This window comes from Hippopotamus amphibius, chromosome 11, assembly GCF_030028045.1.
Source record: "Hippopotamus amphibius kiboko isolate mHipAmp2 chromosome 11, mHipAmp2.hap2, whole genome shotgun sequence".
Lineage (NCBI taxonomy): Eukaryota > Metazoa > Chordata > Mammalia > Artiodactyla > Hippopotamidae > Hippopotamus > Hippopotamus amphibius.
In genome coordinates, this window is record NC_080196.1 from 73,697,343 (window position 1) to 73,718,220 (window position 20,878).

The 20,878-nt window shown below is 40.8% G+C and overlaps 1 protein-coding gene across 4 annotated transcripts in view; it reads right to left on the reverse strand.

Annotated features, from left to right (window-relative positions):
- The window catches only part of TTC39C (tetratricopeptide repeat domain 39C), a 99,922-nt gene that overhangs the window by 39,027 nt on the left and 40,017 nt on the right, over positions 1-20,878 (reverse strand). For all 4 annotated transcript variants that reach the window (XM_057698869.1, XM_057698868.1, XM_057698866.1 and 1 more), the window contains exons 2-6: positions 16,706-16,754; positions 14,551-14,679; positions 11,617-11,731; positions 2,989-3,343; positions 982-1,150 (exon numbers count right to left, since the gene is read on the reverse strand). In XM_057698869.1, coding sequence (XP_057554852.1) covers positions 982-1,150; positions 2,989-3,343; positions 11,617-11,731; positions 14,551-14,679; positions 16,706-16,754 — 817 coding nt within the window. The remainder of the gene's footprint in view (positions 1-981; positions 1,151-2,988; positions 3,344-11,616; positions 11,732-14,550; positions 14,680-16,705; positions 16,755-20,878) is intronic.

Here is a 20,878-nt window from a genome sequence, read left to right on the forward strand (position 1 = left end):
TTCCTAAGCAAAAATCTTCAAAAGCATTTGTGGGGTTTTTCAGGGTTGCAGGGGGTGGCAGCAGGGGAAGCTGGCTTCTAGCTTGGATTGTGCTGCAGACGCCTGGTTAACTAAGGGCAGAGGTTATTAAACTTCACACTGCTGCACTGCTAGCTACTGGTGAGCACATGGGTAGCACACCTCGTAACAGCCACCTTCTTTCATATGCATGATTAATTTCTTATTAAGATCTTCATTCTTCTTCAGATCCTCCGGCCCACAAGCAAGCAGACAAAAAAAAAGGTACAAAGGGAAGCAGAACCCCCTCAAAGGCCAGGGCGTGTTGTGTTTCTGGAATGAGATAGCCTGGCCTTACTTGGGGGGTGAGCTCAGAGGACACGTGAAGCCCGCTAGGGTCCCTGTTTATCTTTCCTGTAAAATGCAAGGGATAATTTTCTATCTCTGTTGTGGGCTTGTTCTGAGGATCAAATGGGATGGCATGTGTGAAGCCCCTGGCACAGGACCTAGCCACATGAAGCACATGAAAAAGTGACACCAGCTACTACTATTTCAAAGCCTTTGCTGTCCTTGACATTTCAGACAATAACTTCTGTATAAATCAGCTGTCAGCCAGGATGAACATTTGGAAACAGATTATCAGTAACTCCAGACAAGGAAGAAAATAGCATTTTGTGTTCTTTAACTAAGACACTCCCAAGGGCTCCTATGCCTTCAGCTCAGGGCACAGCATCCTGTCTCATCACCACCGAGGGACCCCGGCCCTGCTTCGCCCACGGCTGTGGAACAGACGGTGACTGACGAACACCCCGGGTTCCTGGAAGAGGCTCCTGCAGCAATGATGCAATGCAAGGCACGAAAACAAGATGTTCCTCGGCCCTATGATATCCAGGCTCTCCTTGTGATACTAGCCTCCCAAGTGAGAATTAGAGATTCGACCAACAAAAGGCTTTATTTTTAAAAACGATGGGAAAGGCACAGTACCTCTAATCGTTGTATGCGTCCCTTGAAAAACATAAAGAGGGAAGAATTTGGATAAGCAGCTTCTTTTTTGAGAAGAATTTCCTTGGCTTCATCCAGGCCGGCTTTGTTATCACTGCCATCCAAGGCAAAAAACGGGCGGACTACAGTGTGATACCAGAGCAGCGCTAGTCTAAAGGCAGAGGGAGAGAAACGTGAGTGACGTTGACTTTTCTTACAATGTTTCCAGTCTTTAAAAAACTCAGTATGTGCTCTTCCAACATACACTCCTTCCAAAAAGCTCAGGACGCAGTCTCTGAAGTAGTAAAGATCAGTACCTTTCCCCGTCTTAATTTTATCCATATTTGGAAAACAACAAGTTTAGAGCATAACATATAAGTCAGCACACTCCCACCGGTGAGAGAATCAGGTGACAGAAGCATGCAGCTCTTCTGAGGCTTCCACAAGGATTGCTGAAGGTGTCATTTACATAAATCTCTGAATTCTACACCTTACTGACCAATGTGTAAATTAGAAATAGTAATCGGTCACCATGAACTCACTGTCCCCTTATAATCACTTTTGCATTACTTTTTACAAGACAAAAATGTCGCTTCCTCTTGTGTTCACAAAAGTTAAGCGTAAGCCTCAGACTCTGAATTTTAATATAGGAACCACAGGCAAAATTATACTAAATAGGGTTAAAATAAGTGAGAGGACCAGACGAAGGGCCCTTTCTCTAGCCGTTGAGGCTGTTCAATTTGAAAACCAAACAAATAAGTTACTTAAAATTCTCTCACTTCAAACTCATCCCTTTCAAGAAAAAGGCCACAATGAACTAGGTAAGCAAAATAGATTCACTGGGATCAACTTTAACAAACAGACAAAAACGTTTAACCAACACAACAAATATACTTATGTAAATGTGCGCTTTCAGCGTGTGCACACAACTGATTCTCTTCTGGATATCAAGCTAATTTACATTATTATTAATTCAATTCATTCCTTTCTCAGAAATTATTATTAAAAAAGAAATTATCACAAGCTACAAATCTGTTAAGTCAAATTGATAAAGGGTCACTGTTTGTGTTACATAACGAGTCTGGGGGAGGCATGAATATTTCTGCAATGAAAAATCAGTGACCTTTTTAATAGCCACCAACCAATTAAGAGTTAACATCCAAATTCCTCAATACTGATGTAAGTAGAAATACAGCTCACTAAAGTTCTCTGTGATAGCAACTTCTTTTGGAAAAAATCCTGGTAAGTGGTGTAATGCCAAAGGACAAACAGTATTTGATAAAATTATTCAAATTGCAAATGGTAGTAGATATGGACCAGATTGAAAAAAAATCACATCATTTTTAATTGATGAGGAAATGGATGAATGCTTGCTCTGGATGAGTATCTCAGCTTCTTCACACTTTTCTGTTTAAGTAATTATCATTTGAGTTTAGCCTGAATAACAAAACTCAATTTAGTTGAACAGCACAAACTATCCAAACCACATATAAGAGATCAATGGACCAATCAGAATCATCAAGGAAAATGACGCAATACGAGGATATAAGGATAGAAATTTCAGAATCACAAAACAGTCTTATGAAATGTATATCTCCTTAAGTCCAAAAATTACAATTACCAATCTCAGTGACTGGTCAGGGTCACAAAAACTGCTTACAAATCATGATCGTTTTGTCTGTTTAAAATACAGGACTCATCGAAAAATAAAGACACATTTTAAAAAGAAAAAGAAAATGGTGAAGAAGAGGGACTTTAAACAAACATTAAAAAATGAATAAATAAAACACAGGACTCATAAGACTTAAGAACAGTGCTCTGTTCTCTAAAGTCAGCTTATAAACACCACCAGAAACACGGTCCTTGGCACTGCATTCAAAGACATAAAGGCACGGCAGCATGTCAACCAATCAAGCATTTTACCTGAAGTTTCCTATAAAGGTTTTGACTGTCGTTCACTTACTTTCAACACTATATTATCTACCAAAGCATTGCAATATAGCTACTCACGTAGCTAAAGGGGCCTTCATGTCCTTACTTTCGCTTGCATACATCAGTGAAGAAAGCCCCTGTAGGCGGTCTCCAGGAAAACCCAGCAGGTTGATGATTTTGAGCAGGTTTGGGGGCACCATGGATATGCAAAGGTGAAAAAGGCCATATCCAAAGCTCACAGCACCTTTCAGTCTGTTCAGAGACTCCTCAGACACCCCTTCAGCCACAATGTGGTTATCATTTGCAGCGTCAGAAGTCAAAGGCTCTTCCGTTAGCTTCTTCTGATACAGCTCCTGGAGGGCATTGATGTCCAAATAGCATTTATTGTAAATCTTCCAGGCTTTCCTAAGGATCCACCCACCTTTTATATATGCTATAAGGAGAAGGGGAGAAAAGCATGAAAAAAAAAAAAGTTTTCAAAGTGCTTCATCAATAATAAAAATATTGAAGATGACCTGAAAAAAACAAAATTTTAAAAAACAATAAAAATCATTATCCCTCATGAAACCTTGCTTCCTTCATACAGCTTAAATTCTTTATTTGTTGTGTTTCTCTTTACAAGTCTGGATGGCCACCTGGCAAGAACCATGTATTATTTCGTGCACTGCATTGAGTCCCTCACGTGGTGGTGAGGGCACAGTATCTAACATCTCCTGAATGAATGAACATCATCTGAATCCGACTTTTCCCACGTGTTCTGTGAAACCCTCTACCACATCCCTGAACTACCATGGAGCTTTCCGGATAAACCTCTGAAATTTGCCTACCTTGTTTTATCCCTCCTCAAGAGCAACTTCTAAATCTAAATTTGCTGCTAAATTTATACCCAAGCACCAAGCATGGTGACTTGCCAAAAAATAAAACAAGCAAAACAAAATGGAGTAATTAGTATTTATCAAGTGAACACACGGCCAGTTTATTAACAAAAAAGTCATTGGTGTTAAATGCAAAAATGCAAAGAATCCCCATCTCTGCACCTCTACCCAAGGCCTATTAGTGGCTTAATCACACCTAGTTAGGCTGGGTCTTATCTGGTCTAAGACAATGGAGCGCCCCCACTGCCCAGCCTAGAGAGCTCCAGCGAAGGAGGGTAGCAAAGCAGAAGCTATTCACACCACTGGGTAAAAAAAATCTCTTACATTTAAAGCCACTTCTATCATTTCCCATTTGGCCAATTTTTCTTAACACAGCCACCTTGAGAACGTGTCTCACAAAGGCGAAGGTAGAGATAAACCTGGGATTTACCTGCTCCGCGCCCCACTGGCCCCTCTCAGGTCCTTGGGTCCTGCCTCACCCTCTCCTGTGAACATCTTTCCTTTCTGATGAGGGAGTGAAGGGGCGAATCAATAGGTCTGTGCTTATCTGAGTGCATCACCACCACATATCTGGGGAAAAGGTCTTCCACAGGGAGTTTTCTGTAAGATAGTTCTCTCATAACTATAGAAGAGAGCTTGTTCACTTGGTACAATTACCAACATGGTACCGATACTCTGACCTCAAAGCACAACAGAAGACAACATGATCTGTCCCAGACTTCCAGGCCCTTTAGAACAGCAGGGAAAGAAGTTTTTTAAAGTTATTTTTTAAGGACAAAATATATAACATAACATAAAATCTGAGTTATGAAAGTCTAATCCCTGAATTGAAAGTGATCCAAGATTATATGTCATGTGCAGAAAAGAATGAACGCAGCAGGCCTATTGCTCTCCTCTGAAAGGCCTGTTTACAGGGCTGGCCCTTGGCTGGTGTCTGGGAACTTGGATCTGGGAGGGGTCCAGAACCGTTAAGAGTGGTTCACTGTGCCTACAGTTTACATGAACAATGTGTTATGATGGACACCTGCTTTCCTTCTGGGAGCCCAGGTATGTGCCAGGCAGGGGGGTGCCTACATGGTCAGTCCTCAGTAAAAACTCCAGGTGCTGAGTCACTAACCAGCTTCTTCAGCTGGTTACATTTCACAGGTGTTACAATTCACTACCAGGAGAATTACGCGCATCCTATGTGGCTCCTCTGGGAGAGGACTCTGGGAAGCTTGGGCCTGACCTTTTCTAGTCTTCACCCCTGTGCCTTTTCCCTTTTCCAATTTTGCTTTGTATCCTTTCACTGCAACAAATCATAGTCATGAGTATGATTATCTGCTGAGTCCTCCTTGCAAATCACTGGACCTAACGATGGTCCTGGCGACCCCCAATTCATTAACTCAAGCTACTAATTAAACATCAATTTTCTGGCAAACGATGACCACGTCTCCTGTGGGATCACAATTCAAAACACAACCATCCCCCAAGTTCTGGGTGATGAATGTTCTGTAGTCTAAGTCCAGTGAAAAGACTGCTATATGACAGGATGAAGAAGCAAAGTAAATCAGTCGACAAGAGCTTTTGGGGGCAACTATCTGTAATAACTTATTGTTATAAAAGTAATACACATTTGAAACAATTTATTTTCAATTATTTCAATTTAACAAAAATATTTACTGAGCAAGTATTACATTTCAGGCACTGTTCTGGGAAAATCAAAGAGAAATAAGACATAGATCCTGCCTTTAAGAGGTGCAATGACTTTTTCCCTCCTAAATGGATATACTATGGAAAAAAGAAAGGTTTGAGAAAACAATGAAACTTCTTTGGATGCTAGCAAAGTGTTTAGGTTAATCCAATATGCCCACAAACAAGAAAAATGACTCTCACTTATGACTGAATACAAAAACAGAAAAAGACCATAAAAAAAAAAAGGAAACTAAAATATATATTCCTGAGAACACAAAAGCAACTGGACTTCATTGAAAAGAAATAATAATTGGCTACAGATTAAAAAATAAAACAAAAGGAGAAAAAAATGGCAAAACCCTAAAAATGTCAATCAGCTGTTAACTTCCCGTCATGTGCCTAAGACTGTGCTTGGCACCTGAGGGACACAAATGAACTATAAGACATAACTCTCAGCCCTCCAAATGGCCGATAAAATTAGAAAATAAAAATGAAAAAAATAAGTGTGTAACATAAGACTATATATGCATACATTTATTTATATGGTCCAATGGGTAACATATAGAAAAACGAAAACAATGTGGAGATTTATGAGTGAGTTGCCCTTTTACATTTCCTTTCTGTCAGTCAATTGTTTTCTATGTAATAAGCAAATACATAAACTGAAAAGTGCAAAAGAAGTATTGCAGGATTTCAGTAGAAAACTTTACTCCCTCCTGACCGCAAGCCTAACGGGAAACTTGGAGGGAAAAAATTAACTCCATTTTATCTTGTATTTTCCAGACTACTGTCGCGTTACTGAGAAAGCACTTAGGGAAAGGCAGCATCCCAGGGTACAGCAACAGGAGTGCAAGTATGAAGCAACCAATGGAAAGCTGTTCGGAAGCAGAGTGAATCAGGGGACACGCTGGACCAAGGGTGGGTGCAGGCATGACGACCTCAGCTTATGGAGGCCCCTGGTGTCCAGCGAAGGGAAGGACACCTGCACGGGAGAAGCAGGGGCTCCCTAAGGTTGAGGTTGAAGGGATTAGTGTCAGGGAAAGAGTCGTAGTAATCCAGATTTCAGGTGAAGAGTTATAGGTAAGAATGGTAGCAACGGAAGCAAACAAAAATCCATCAACGCCTACTGCTTTGAACTCAGTTAACAAAAGGAAAAGAAACCCAACCTGGTAAAAAAAAAAAAAAGAATGGTAGCAACGGAAGCAAACAAAAATCCATCAACGCCTACTGCTTTGAACTCAGTTAACAAAAGGAAAAGAAACCCGACCTAAAAAAAACCTGGTATTCTACAGAATAAAAATGAAATTAATTCAACATCTTTAATTTCTTGCCTAATGGGAGCTTAGAGGCTAATGTTTATTTTAAAAGCACATGTGCAAGTCTATAGTGACACGTTTCAAGCCCTGAATTTGAGTTGGGTAAACAGAACTCAGAGTTTTGACTGATCGAAGATTAGAAACTGAGATGTGTGCAAACAAAGGTAGGACCTAGAGAGAAAGAGATTTTTTTTTACGTTTTAAGTTCAACTCTGCACTGAAACAGGCCCAAATACTGTGACCAAAACATCTGAACACAGCGGGATCCCCACGGGAGGAGCAGAGGCTGCACAAGGACCGGGTGGAGAAGCTGCACTCCGGGCCCACAGCACCCCGGGCCCCTGTGGGAGGGAAGCTTAGTCAGCTGACACCCAGCAACGCGGCCAGCATCTGCCCAACACACAGAGAAAACAGTTGAATGCAGGGCCCCTCGATCCGCACAGCCTTCCACAGGCTCCTCTGAAAGGTCAGACATAAATCACTCAGCCACCGTGACTGTGCCCTTGGAGCACAGCACAGAGGGCGGAAAACCACAGACTGCGTGCCCTCCCCTGTCGGGCCAGCCTCAACCAGCCGGAGATGCGTGAGAGATGGGAAACCCTGTCCCCATAACATGGGTGGGCATCCTACCCCAGAAAGGGCAAGAGTTATCTGGAAGATGAAAATATCGAGTTATACTAAACAGATCTTGGAATAAATTTTGTAATTTTTTTTTTTTTAGCAGGGATCGTATCTGGTGAGAGATCCTACCATAGCATTCTGTCTGTTCATTTGTCCTGGATGAGGCTGGTTAGTCCTATAATGGAAGGGAAGCTCCGCCTTGCCTCCCTTGTGACCCACATAATAGGCTTTGGAAGGAAAAAAAAAGATGATTGAGTCAGCCTACCTCCTCGTCACTACCTTCACCCCCAGTCAACAGCCTTCTAACAGACTCACTTCTCCAACCCCACCTATCCTTGGGGCTCAATATCACGCATCTTCTTCATGAAGGACATCCCCCTTCCTCCATCCCTCCCTTCAATTCACTCTCATACACCCACCACGTGTTAGGCAAAGGCAGCGTAACAGGCGCCAGGGACACAGAGGAGGAAACGGACGTCCGTTCTCTACAACCCTGCTCAGGTTCAGGATCCGTGGTCCTCGACCTTCCCAGCAGAGTTTAGGAATCGCTCGTTCCTTGTACAACCTCTCCGACGAACTCATATGTCTACTGGTTAAAGGATCACCCTGAATTATAATTTATTTAGTCCTCTTTCTCCCCGACTAAACTGTTAGTGCCCTCCGGGCAAGAGCTACACATCTCATTCATCATTCACCTCTGGACCATTATAGCATCTATCACCTGGCAGAATCTGACACAGTGTAAGTGCTCAATAAATGTGGAGAAAAAAAGACAGCAGGTAGACACAGTCCCTGCCCTCAAGAAGTTTGCCATCTGTTACTGTGCGCAGACATGTGAACACAGATGTGTATGGGACGCGTGCCGGAACCGGCTATGGACGGGGTCCAAGCACAGCCACAGAAGCCAGATGACGAAGTCAGGAAGGAGAACACGAAGGGCGTAGACCTGGGCTGCACCCCAGGAGGCACCAGAGAAAGACAGACGGCATGCGGGCTCCAAACCTCGAGGGCTGCGCACAAAGGCCTGCGGCGGCAGGGCCTCAGAGGCCTGCAGGCAGCCCTGCCGAGCTAGAGGTGGGGGCGGGGCGGCTGGGAGGCGGCAGGTTCTTGCTCGCCACCTGAGGAAGGAACCTGCGCTATTCCTTGCAGGCGATGCTGCGGAGCAGCTGAGTGTCTGAAGCACAGGTGTAGCAAGGTTTAGAAAGAGTGCTCCAGGGGCACTGTAGAGAACGTGGCCTGGAAGAGCATCTGAGCCAACAGCAGGCTGTTCTACTCTCCCGGGGGCTCAGTCCAGAGGACGGAAGGAGCACGTGGGCATGCGGGCTGAGGGAGACGGCCCCGAGAACCTCGGGTTTCTGGGTCATTGCAAGGGTGGTGGCTCATGTAACCAAATGAAGGTGATGGGAGAACGGTGTGAATGCTAGGAATTCAGATACGAGATGAGACGCCCACAGCTCAGGTCCTGGTTCTGTCATCATCGTGTAAACCGTTCAACCTCAAACTAATCATCCAGCCTCAACTGCCTCACCTGATTTCCTCATTTGAGGAAAATTTATTGAGTATATATTATGCCAAGAAGAGTAAGGTGTGGGGCCGGTCCTCAAGCCCAAAAAGAAATAAAGAAAATACAATAAAACAAGGTGGCAAGAGCCGTCAAGTAGGTTTTAAAAAATAAACTCCTTTTGTTAAAAAGTACTTAATACGTGTCTGCTGGGAAAAAAAAAAAAGCCTTCATATAACAGAGTAAATTAAAAACTAGTATAGGAAAATGAAGAGAGAGGATGGGGTAACATTATAAAGAAATTCAAGTGAGATAAAATACAGGAGCTCTTTTGAAAACAGGAAGCATTAACAAATTCACAGACTCACTCCTCCCTGGAGCTCAGGTGAGTGGGTGACGCCCACCCACTTCTGTGCCACCTGATCAAGCGGTGGGGGAGGAACACCCATAACAAACATCTCCAAGGAGGGGTTTTTCCAAGAAAATTATCCATCACAAAAGTTGAACAAATGGATTTCAACAAACTTTTTTACAGTTTAATAACCCAGAGGGTTTCTGAAAGGCAACGGAAGCACATTTTTGGATATGTTTGTTTGAAACAAATACTAATCTACCTATTCATAAAGCAAATGACCACTCCGTGCATTTACTGGAAACTGAGGTTTTCATGTCTGTCCATTTCCTTTCAATATCAATATTACAGTTAATAAATTACATGGCACCAGGAAGAACCAAGAGTGCTACTAAAACTCTATGATACACAAGATTGAATAACTGATTAATATCAACTTTTTAGGAGAATGGGAAAAGGTCACAAAGGTAATCTGTGAAGGAAATACAGTGTATGGATAAAATATAAAATTAAGTTTGGCTTCTCTAAAAACACCACCAAAAAATAAAGCAAAAACATGGGCATGTCCAAGAGGAAGTGGTTAAATTGTGGTACATTCACATAATAAACTAATGCTTTTAAAATTGTATCTTGAAACTGAGTTATAGAAAAAATATGTGAATTATAATCTAAGAGGGGAAAGTAGGATACAAAACACCAAAGATTCAATTTTTCAAAGAAATACAGTGAAAGATAAAAACAGAACATTTACAATACAGACTGATTTTCTCCAAGTGGTGAGATGAGAAATGACTTGCTTTTTTTTACTATTTTATATTTTCCAAATTTTCTATAACAGTATTTAGTAACTGTACAATCAGAGTAATTTTAAAAATGAATAGTACTAACTGATGATTCTGAATTTCACAAGGGCAGGGACCATGGCCTGGATCCGCTCAGGTAACACTGTGCTTAGCATCGTACGTGCTCAATCATTATTTGTTCAGTGGGCCCATGAATGAACACATTAATACACAGGTTTTCCAGATATCCTTTACCCTGATTCCCCAAATATTTTACTACATTTGATTTTGTCCTTTTCTCTCAACAGTTATTTTCTTAATGGCTAAAATCAGGTCTTCAGAAAAGGTCTTGGGTCTCAGGAAAAAGTAGTCCAAGATCACAGGCAACACCAGAGCTCCCGTCTTGACCAAAGAGGTCCAGCTCCTTCCACTGCTTTTACATATACGAGAGTGTGGAGCTCCAAATAAGCAATTTTACACTACCGCATTATAGAAAATTCACATGAGCTTTGAGCCCTCAAGCATGTAAGAAAGATCATTATTGAGAGAGTCCTCAGATGAGGATTAAAGAGGAAAAAAACTGGATCGAAAGAAAAAGGCCACAGCACAATCATAAAACACTTTAGAAGATCATTTCTAGGAGGTCCACATTTTGGAGGTCACAATAAACGTTAAATTCTACTTTTGACTTGAGCCAAATAGAAACAAAGCATCCTCAGGTATGAGACAGAGACGGGGGGGCGGGGGGGAGAAAGAGGGAGTGAGGGAGAAAGAAAGGGACAGGAAAATCGGTTGTAGGCAGTCCAGAAAGAAAAGTTTGTTAAGACTTTGCAGCAACATACCCTTTTTCATTGCAGGTTTGGAAGAAAATGCTTTTCTCATTGTGAATTTTAGTTGATTTCCTTTTAATTTTCATTTTTTTCAAATAAATCCTATCTACCAAAGAGGCAGGTTTCTGCCATCAGGATCAGAAACATAAAACCACATAAAAGGAAGAATCAGTGTCAAAGTTAATCTTACAGCAAGCTCTGAGAGCCTCAATTTCAGTCCATGCCACTCAAGATATTAAAGCCACACAATTCTGGAAAACATTTGTCTTGGGCAAACTAAGAAAGAAATCAGTTTATATTCCTCATTAAGGGCTGTTAAAATGTAGGTCATCCAAGTATGTTAGGAAATCTTTAGTACGCGCTCAGGCCTTCAATAAAAATTTTCTGAGAAACTTAAACTGGTTATATTTCTCTTTAAAGGGTTATTATTACAACTTGATTCCCACAAAATTAAAAAAAAAACCTATCATCAATCTGTCTAAGGCACTGGTAATATCTCTAAGTATGGCAGACTATCTGAAGACAAGAGGATGAAACAGATTTTGGAACTAAAACTACTCCACTAAACCCACATTAAGCACTTGTGGCTTCAACTTCTCAAGTAATATATCAGGATCACGCCCCAAAGAGGTGCCACATGTTTTCAAAGACTGAAATACAAGGCGTTCTAAAGAGAAAAAAAAAAAGGGCATTACCAATTGTGTCCACGTGTCCACTGAATAGCAAAAGCCGTTAAAACCAATGCTTCAGCATACCTGACAATTCTTGCTTTACAAACGAGAGCACAGCCAAGTACACTTGACAGTCAGCTATGATTATCTGCCTCTGAAGCCGATCAACCATAGACGGGGTGGATTTTCGGACATCAACCTGTTTGGTGGGAGGAAGTACACACCGATAAATCACACGCAAGAATAATACTCCTTCCAGACAACTATTACTTTAGTGTGCAAAATCGTTTCACATAGGAAGTGTGAAACAGCAGTGGCTGAAATCCAAGACCAAATGTACACCATGAGCCTGGTTGTTCTACCCTCCCCCATTAAGTCCAGCTTTATTTTGTTCACAATACAGCGGTAAAGAGCCTTGTAACTCAAAGAGAAATATTCTAAACAACAGAAACAGTTCGTGGGAAACATGAAAGCCCACACAGAACTCCAGAGTTTTACCTTCTTAAAAACAATGTAAGTTCTCACTTATCTTAAAAAAAAAAAAAAATCACTGAAGGTCTAAAACATTGCCCCAGGTAAACAACCTGAAAAGCCACCGTGCAGCCATCTGCCTTCAGGAAGGACCAACAGTATTAGGGTTCATTCCTTTGGTGCACGCAACTGAGATGTGAGGGTTGGAAAACTGATTACGTTAGTTAAGGAGAAAACACCCTGGAATTAAAAATTACCTTTGAACGAACCACAAATTGAAATTTAAGTCATAACCTCTAAGGGTGACTACCTCTATAAAATATGAAAAACTAAAGCCAAAGAACCCTACTTTTTTTTTTTTAAGCTCTTTATTGGAATATAATTGCTTTACACTCTTGTACCAGCTTATGAGGTACACCAATGTGAATCAGCTGTATTTATATATATATCTCATATCCCCTCCCTCCCGTGACTCCCCCCCCATCCCAGCCCTCCAAGGCATCACCCATCATCGAGTTGATCTCCCTTTGTTATACAGCAACTTCCCACTAGCTATCTATTTTACAGTTGGTAGTGTATATATGTCTATGCTACTCTCTCACTTTGTCCCAGCTTCCCCTTCACGCCCCGCTCCCCCCAACCCCGTGTCCTCCAGTCCATTCTCTGCATCTGCATCCTTACAGAACCCTACTTTTTAAAAAGATTTTGGTTTTTATCATAAAGAATGCTAAATGAAGAAAATTTGCTCTGAAATAGAACAGTGCACTCAACACAAAGTAAACATGAACAAAATAGGTTAGTTTCCACATGCTTTCAAAATGATATAAGAAATGGTAGGATTTTTGCAAATATGACAAAAGTATACATAGTATACACGATGGAATGGCCGGCTTCTCTTTTTTCTGGATTAGCAGAACTCTTCACGGTCACTGAAGTTCCTGATCTAGTTCCAGCACCCATTATCCTGTTTGCTTAAGCAAATGTCAATCTATTGATGCTTCTGTTTTCTTTGCTTGTAGTAACATCTACTCTGCAAGGCTGTCGGAAGGGCTAATGAGATACTGTACGTAAAAATGCTTTTTAAATTGCAAGGACCCATTACAAATATTGATCATTAACAGATGTGCTGGCCATGGTATTAGATACTGAGGACAGACATGTAATTAAGCTTACAGTCTAATGAGGGAATGCTGACGACCATGTAATGCAGTAAATGCTCTGAAGGATGAACTACAAGGAACTATGCGAACCTGTATGAGACACATTAATAGGCCTGGGGGCTCGGACAAGTCTCTCTGGAGAAAATGACATCTAGGAAGAAATGAAGAATGGATATGAACCGGGTCAAGAGGGAGACGCATGTTCTAGGCAGAGGAAAAGTCAATGCCAAGTCAGCCACACTGAGTTTGGATTTTAGTGCAATGGCAGTGGTAGGGGGCGGGGACACTGAAAATGAAATCGGCAACATATAATTCCCATCTTTTTTAAAGATTTATTTTTAATGTGGACCCGTTTTAAAGTCTTTATTGACTCTGTTACAATACTGCTTCTGTTTTATGTCTTTCTGGTTTTTTGGCCACGAGGCATGTGGGATCTTAGCTCCCCAACCAGGGATTGAACTCACACCCTCTGCACTGGAAGGCGATGTCTAAACCACTGGACAGCCAGGGAAGTCCCTATAACCTGCATCTTAGTGACTGTATTTTTGAGAAGAATTAGAGAACAGTGAGAATGGAGGCAGAAATGCCAGTGAGGGTTTTTTCAGGCAAGTGGAGATGGCAGCTGGCCCAGGGCACTGGCAGGGAAAGTAGATGAATTTAGGACATATTTAAGAGTCAACGGGACTTGGTTACTGACTGATGTAGGGTTTGGAGAAAGGAATCAAAGAGAACTGTGGCCCTTCTGGAGCATCAGAAGACAGTACTCCGGGCCCGTCAGTGGCTTGCTCATGGCACACACCATAAGCAAGAGCAGAGGTGAAGCCACCTGGAGTGACATAAAGAAGCAGAAACGACAGGTGGCTTTTGCTGACTGTAACCAACGGGCTGGTTTGTCAGCTAAACTTGTGACACATGTGGGGGCTGCGGGGCGCCCCACAGACATCCGAGGTAGGAGGATTTCTCTCCAGAGCTTAGAACTTCTGCACTGAAAGGTGAGAGAAATATCAGGAAAAGTGGCTTCTGAGGTCACTGTGACTTCATTTATAATCAAAGGCTGGGGAAGCCCGGCAAAAAGGAGTAACAGCGAAATTCCTGAATTATGCCCATGTAACACATCTGAAATACACACATGAACGCCTCATTACAGAAGTCTTTGCCACATGGCCCACTGTGGAAGAAGGTATTTTTAAGATACCAAAAGAGCATGCACTGAAAAGCTCTAATGACTAAAGGGGGTTCTACTGCTTTGAGAAATAAGCGTCACATAGTCAAAAGCTGTGAGAAACATTGAGTGCTTTAGCCATGTTCTAAACACCAAAAAACAAGCGAATAAACAATGTTCGAAGTAAGCGGCACACAGTTCATAAGCTAAAGACACAGTACTTACATTCTTCTTAATTTTATTCTTGATAGTTTCAATTACTCCAGCCTCTTCACTTTCACACAGCTTTTCTGTAGTCTTCAAGTCATCACATGCCAACTGCATTTTCTCTTCCTCAAAGGTCATCATGGCATTCTTCCAAGAAAGAAATAAGGAACGAATGAATGAATCAGTAAGCGTCTGAAAATTTAGGCCAATTTATTACAACACAACTCCAAACTAGGGGTGAAAAAACCATCCAAATGATTTCTTGCTAGTAAAAGAATCAGAATGTTACAGCATACCCTATTCATTAAAAAAAACTATAATCTCAATGTGAAATAAGAACACACCTCTATTACACCAGCATGAAAACATACATGGTAACAAATGTCCTTGCAATTACTGTTCTACATTTTTTTGTTATTAAACACAGTAACAAAAAAATTATATAATTTCTGATTGGTCCACTCAGTTCAGTTTTTAGAACAGAGCCTCACTGAAAGCACTCTCTACCCACGCATGGATCCCTGGGTTCATCAAGCACAGCACAAAACGCTAATGAAACATCAGCTAGTATGTACTCTCTGAAAATTATCAGTCTTCTCAGGGACAGCAATTCCAACGGGCTCTTATAAGGAACTCATCTCTTATTGTCCTCAGTGAAAAATTCCACTGACAGCTTGTTTCCAAGCACCTGATCCTGGTAGATTTTTTCAGGCCACATTTGACTGAGTAGAAATGATCCCTTCTCTGCTGAAAACTTGCTGCTTTCTCCCAGAAGAACTGAGGTTTCTGAGATGAATGGGCTACAGGGGCAGAGACAGGACACCAGGTTCTCAAAAGGACCTAATAATCTCTCTGTAACTAGCTCTCTACTCCCCATCATGCCCGACCTGCCCACCCTGGCATCCTAGGCCTCCCCAGTATGACTCTACAGACTTCTCCATTCTAGTCAAACCAGCTCACAGCCAACCTTTGCTCAAGCCTCCTCACTACACTTTCCAGCCAAATCCCAGCCCTGCCACAGCCTCCCTCCCCACCCACCTCCCCTCACCTGGCCAAGCCTTCTGTTGTATCTCCCTGCATCCTTCCTAGTTACGTGGTATGAGTTATGATCCTCACCCAATTCCACTTTCCTTAAGATCTGGGACTATATTTTCTTGCAAACAGTAGGTCTTAAAGATTGTTTAAAAAGATCTGCTGTATTACCTGGCAATAAGAATAAAGGAGCCTGAATGAAAATCCACGTCACCATAAGCTGGCCCAGTGCCTGTGACTGGGTGCCACCAGGCTGCATACAACATGCCCATTTGCTGAGGTCTTTCTAAGTCTGGAATCTAAATGCTTTCTCCACTTAACTTCTCTCAGTCTCTACTCAGGACTTCTTTTCCTTTTTTTTTGCAGTTACACAATTCAATGATAGTTTTTTTTTTTAATTATGTTTGAAAGTAGTATGATAAGTGTTTCTGAAAAATAAAAGCATCCAATTTTCTACACTGCCCAATTTATTTTAAAACCTAACTGCAACCTATTCCCTCAATTCCTAAATATTAATATTCAAAAATGCAATAGTAACTGACAAACTCTAAATCTGCTAATTTAACTTGTCTTCCAGTCCACGTTTATTCAATAATTTTAAAGCAAACCTTTATTATCCAAAGTCTGACTTTTTTTTCTTTTCAACTCTAATGCAGTTTTAATGTTTAGAAAGGTTTTTCAATTATATTTTTATTTCCTAAAAATATCTATCTATTTATCTATCTATCTGGCTGCGCCAGGTCTTAGTTGTGGCACATGGGATCTCTGGTGTGGTGTGCTGGATCTTTAGTTGTGGCATGCAGGATCTTTAGTTGTGGCATGTGGAATCTAGTTCCCTGACCAGGGATTGAACCTGGGCCCCATGCATTGGGAGCATGGAGTCTTACCCACTGGACCACCAAGGAAGTCCCTATATTTTTATTTTAAAAAGGATTTTGGTTGGGAAAAATGTAATACTCTGGAAGATATAAGCATTTAATTTTTAAAATTAGGGAATGATATCTCATAAGTATTGGTTAATAGGCAAAAACTTTATTCCAGTTTTAAACTGTAAAAGGTCTTCCACAACAGCACATCTATACAGCCAGAAACCATTAAAAGACATACATTATGTATTTGTTTCCTTCCCACATCAACTTACCAAAAAACTGACAAAGCTGGCTCCAAAACTCATTAATGGGCTATGATTTCTGTTAAGAAAACAAAATAAAATTACTTTTACTGTGAAATTTTAAAAACATTTGATATACCAGGCTCACTATATATTCCTAATAATTAGATAGAAGCTGTTAAGGTCATCACGCTGATTAAATTACCCTAAGAAAAAAGTAAAAGAGGCAAGAGAGTTCACAGGTCTGTCTACTGGGATAAAATCCACCCCTCCCCACCACGTGATTCTTCAAAGCAAGGAGAACAAGAAAGTCATGTTTTGTTATACCATGGCTTTAAGTAAACCAATCTGACATCTGAAAACACGTGGCCAAAAGAAGATGATGAACATTCATTTTTTTAAAATTTTTTTATAAATTTAAAAAGTGAAGTATAATTAATCTAAAACGTTTCAGGTGTACAGCAAAGTGATTCAGTTACACACACAAATATATATATATTCTTTTTTCAGATTCTTTTCCACTATAGGTTATTACAAGATATTGAATATAGTTCCCTGTGCTACACAGTAAGTCCTTGTTGTTTATTTTATATATATTTATAGTGGTGTGTATATGTTAATCCCAAATTCCTAATTTATCCCTTCCCCCCTCTTCCCCCTTTGGTAGCTATAAGTTTGTTTTCTACATCTGTGAGTCTATTTCTATGCTATAAATAAGTTCATTTGTATCATTTTTTTAGATTCCACATACAAGTGATATTATATGATATTAATATTCATTTTAAAATGCAAAGCATGTTCAAAACTTTAAACACATAAAATAAGCATTATTTTCAAAGTAGGTCAATGGGTTTTACCACTAAGCCAGACCTGGCAAACTCACTTATCCCATGCAAAGAACTTTAAGAATGCCTCCCTAGAATCAATTGTTACCCCACTATAATAGTCATTATCCAATTTTATATGTAAACCAAAAATATGAAGCCAAATCAAACTAATACAATTCAACTTAAAGAATATAAACATTCTGCTTCAGATTCACAACCAGTGCAAAAATCCAAATCTCTGTAAATGGCACTAAAATGGAAAGCAAGCTGTAACTGCCGTCTTAAAAAAAATTGTACTACTTTTGTTATTATGTAAATAATATATGGTCATTATAAAGAAAGCAAGAACAATCCCCTATTGGAAAATTAGTTTATGCCAAGGGGTGTGTGTCTGGTGGGGATGCGTATGGGAGGAAGAGAGTGCACATGTAGATGAATATATGCGTACATATACGCATATACCCCATGCTTAGATGAACATCTCTATGCATGTTTCTTTGCAGGGAGTCAAAATGTATTCTTGGGATAAACTCCTAGAGGCAGCACTGCTGTCTCAAATGGCAGGCACACTTTGCTTTCCTCCTGGACTGTGGCAGGGGATGTGCTGGGGGTAGGGGCGGGGATCAGGAACTCAAATTATTTGGAATGTTAACCCTCCGCTACAATTTTTTTCCATCTACTAGGTACCTACTCAAATTCTACAGTGAAGAATAGCTTGTTTACCCCCACTTCATAGGGTACTTAAACCTACAAAAATCAGGAAGGTCTAGTGACGTGTGAAGAATCCCACACCAGCACTCACACCCATGAACCAGCTCCAACGGCGCCTCCCAGAGCACACGGGGCAGGCTCCATCCTCCCTACTCTGCACCAGATCAATCAGACATCAGCCCTCCCCGGACAGGCCATTACCGGCCTCCACCCCACCACGTTATAATCTGGTTTGTGTATCAGGGTCCCCTCTAGGATGCTTTTTTCTGCTCTTCTCCCTCATCATCGTGCCTTACACACAGCAGGCATCCAACAAACACCAATCAGCCAAGGAATGAAAGACAGAGCCTGCCTTTCAACAGACACATTTCAATCAGCCTGGCTTATCCCCGTCTTTGCCCCCTCTGCGCTTACACATTAGTCACTGTCCGTTTGAGAAATAAAAGAAGCTGAATAGAGGGCCTAGTGTTGCTACATTTGCTTCTTGTTCTGGACTAAAATTAGGTTTCTGAGAGCCAAGGCTATTAATGATTCATGGTGCCCTAGCCTAGCCCTTAGTACTTCACATACCATCTTCTCATTTAAGTGACAAATCAGCCCAAGAGAAACATTTTTCCCTCCTTGAGGTACTGTCTCCATAAACCCCAGGGCACCTGGCTGCATTAGCCATCCTCGTGCTGCATGTTACCTGGTGCTGTAAGAGCTTCATCTAACAAGAATCGCTTGTTTTCTTCACCTGATTTTTTAACTCAACACAATCCAGGTGATCCTAAATTAATTAACCTCCTCTAAATCAACTGTGGCCCACACGTGTGTTTCTACATAAACCTTATTCAACTTGGAGATGTGGAAATGTTCCCAAAGAGTACAAGGATCATTACTTCGACACAGATGCTGGGGGCAGAGAAGGAAGAGACTCACACTGGGAACCAACAGATAATGACCAGCACAGGAGGGGAGCCAGGTACCAGGTAAAGGGTGCGTATCAAGGTAAGCATTAGAGCCGAGAGACAAACCTTTCTAAACCCCAGAAGCTACGTGCAGGAGGTGGGGGCGCGCAAAACAGACCCCACAGGGAAAACCTCACTTGCTTAGGAGAAGCAAGGCTATAAATCCATATACATGATACTGATACTGAAAAAAGAAATGCTAAGTTAACCCACAAACATGTTTTTAATGGACACCTACACAGGGAGGGAGGCGTAGGGAAGAATAAACAAGGACAGAAATGAACCTTATTGGTATATACCACTTGTTTTGAAGATTTGACTTTGGAGCCATGTAAATATCATACATAACATCAAATTTTAATAATGCAATCCCTAAAAAATTCAAACGTAAAATGATTTAAATGCACCTAAATGCAAACCCAGTTGGTAAAATAATCACACAGAGTAGAACTATTCCAAATGACTTTAAAACACAGTAATCTGACAGCACATCCCTATTATGAAATACCCTTAAAAACAGACCCCAAAAGATTGCAAAAACTTTGTTTTCAGTAAGCATGTTCCTACCAGTCAAGTTGGTACCATTATTCTACAGCTGCTGGGTATGTAGTCTGTAATAAAGCAATGCGTTAAGTACGTTGGTGTTTGTTGAGACCAAGGATTTTGTGCACAGGAAAAAGGATAAAGTTAAAAGACTAGGAACAGTGACCACCCAGTAGTAGTGAGCATGGTCTGGCACCCTCTCTAAACATATTAAGTAAAAGAGACCATGGATCCTCAAGGAGATGGCTGATACAAGCTCAGGAGCAGGAAATGTTCAAGAGCCTGGAATATCCTGTTATAACAGAAAGCAAGGAAGTTTAAAAACTACATTAGGGTCTTTTTTTTTTAAGCTCTTCATTGGAGTATAATTGCTTTACATTGTTGTGCCAGTTTCTGCTGTACAACAAAGTGAATCAGCTGTATTTATACATATTCCCTATATCCCCTCCCTCCCACGACTCCCTTCCACCTTCCCTAACCCACCCCTCTAAGTCATCATCCAACATCCAGTTGTTCTCCCTGTTTTATGTAGTAGCTTCCCACTAGACAAAGTGAGAGGGTAGCATTGACACATATCTACTACCAAATACATTAGGGTCTTGAAGAGGTTGAAGCCAAAGATATAACAATTTGATCACCAATGAGATAAAAACAGCAATGGATTGAAATATCAAGTAATATTAAACCATAAATTCATAATGATACTTTTTAGTTTAAAAAAACTCAGCAACTCACTGGTTGACTATGGAGGATCCTAGAGAACCAATTTGTTATTCTGAAAACTGTTAGAAACAGGAAAGAATAGCCTTTTCTGGATAAACTCAGAGTAACCAATCAGACGGGGTGGGGTGGTCTCTTTACAAAAATGTCCTGGGCTAATAAACAAAAAGCAAATGATAGAATCAGAGTATCTTGTTTTGCAGCTCCTAATGAATTAATAGATACAAAGATCATAAAAACAGGGGACAATACTAAACTGATACAATCAGTAAAATCCAAGCTGTGGGAGATTTTACAGGACAAATGCTAGTTTCTTCAACAACAACAACAAAAAAAGTGTAAGGGTGAAAAAAGACACTGAAAGGGAGCTTATAAAATATATATAAAATAACTGGGGCGTGAAACACATAAAACAATAAATATACACATACACATACATAAATACATATATG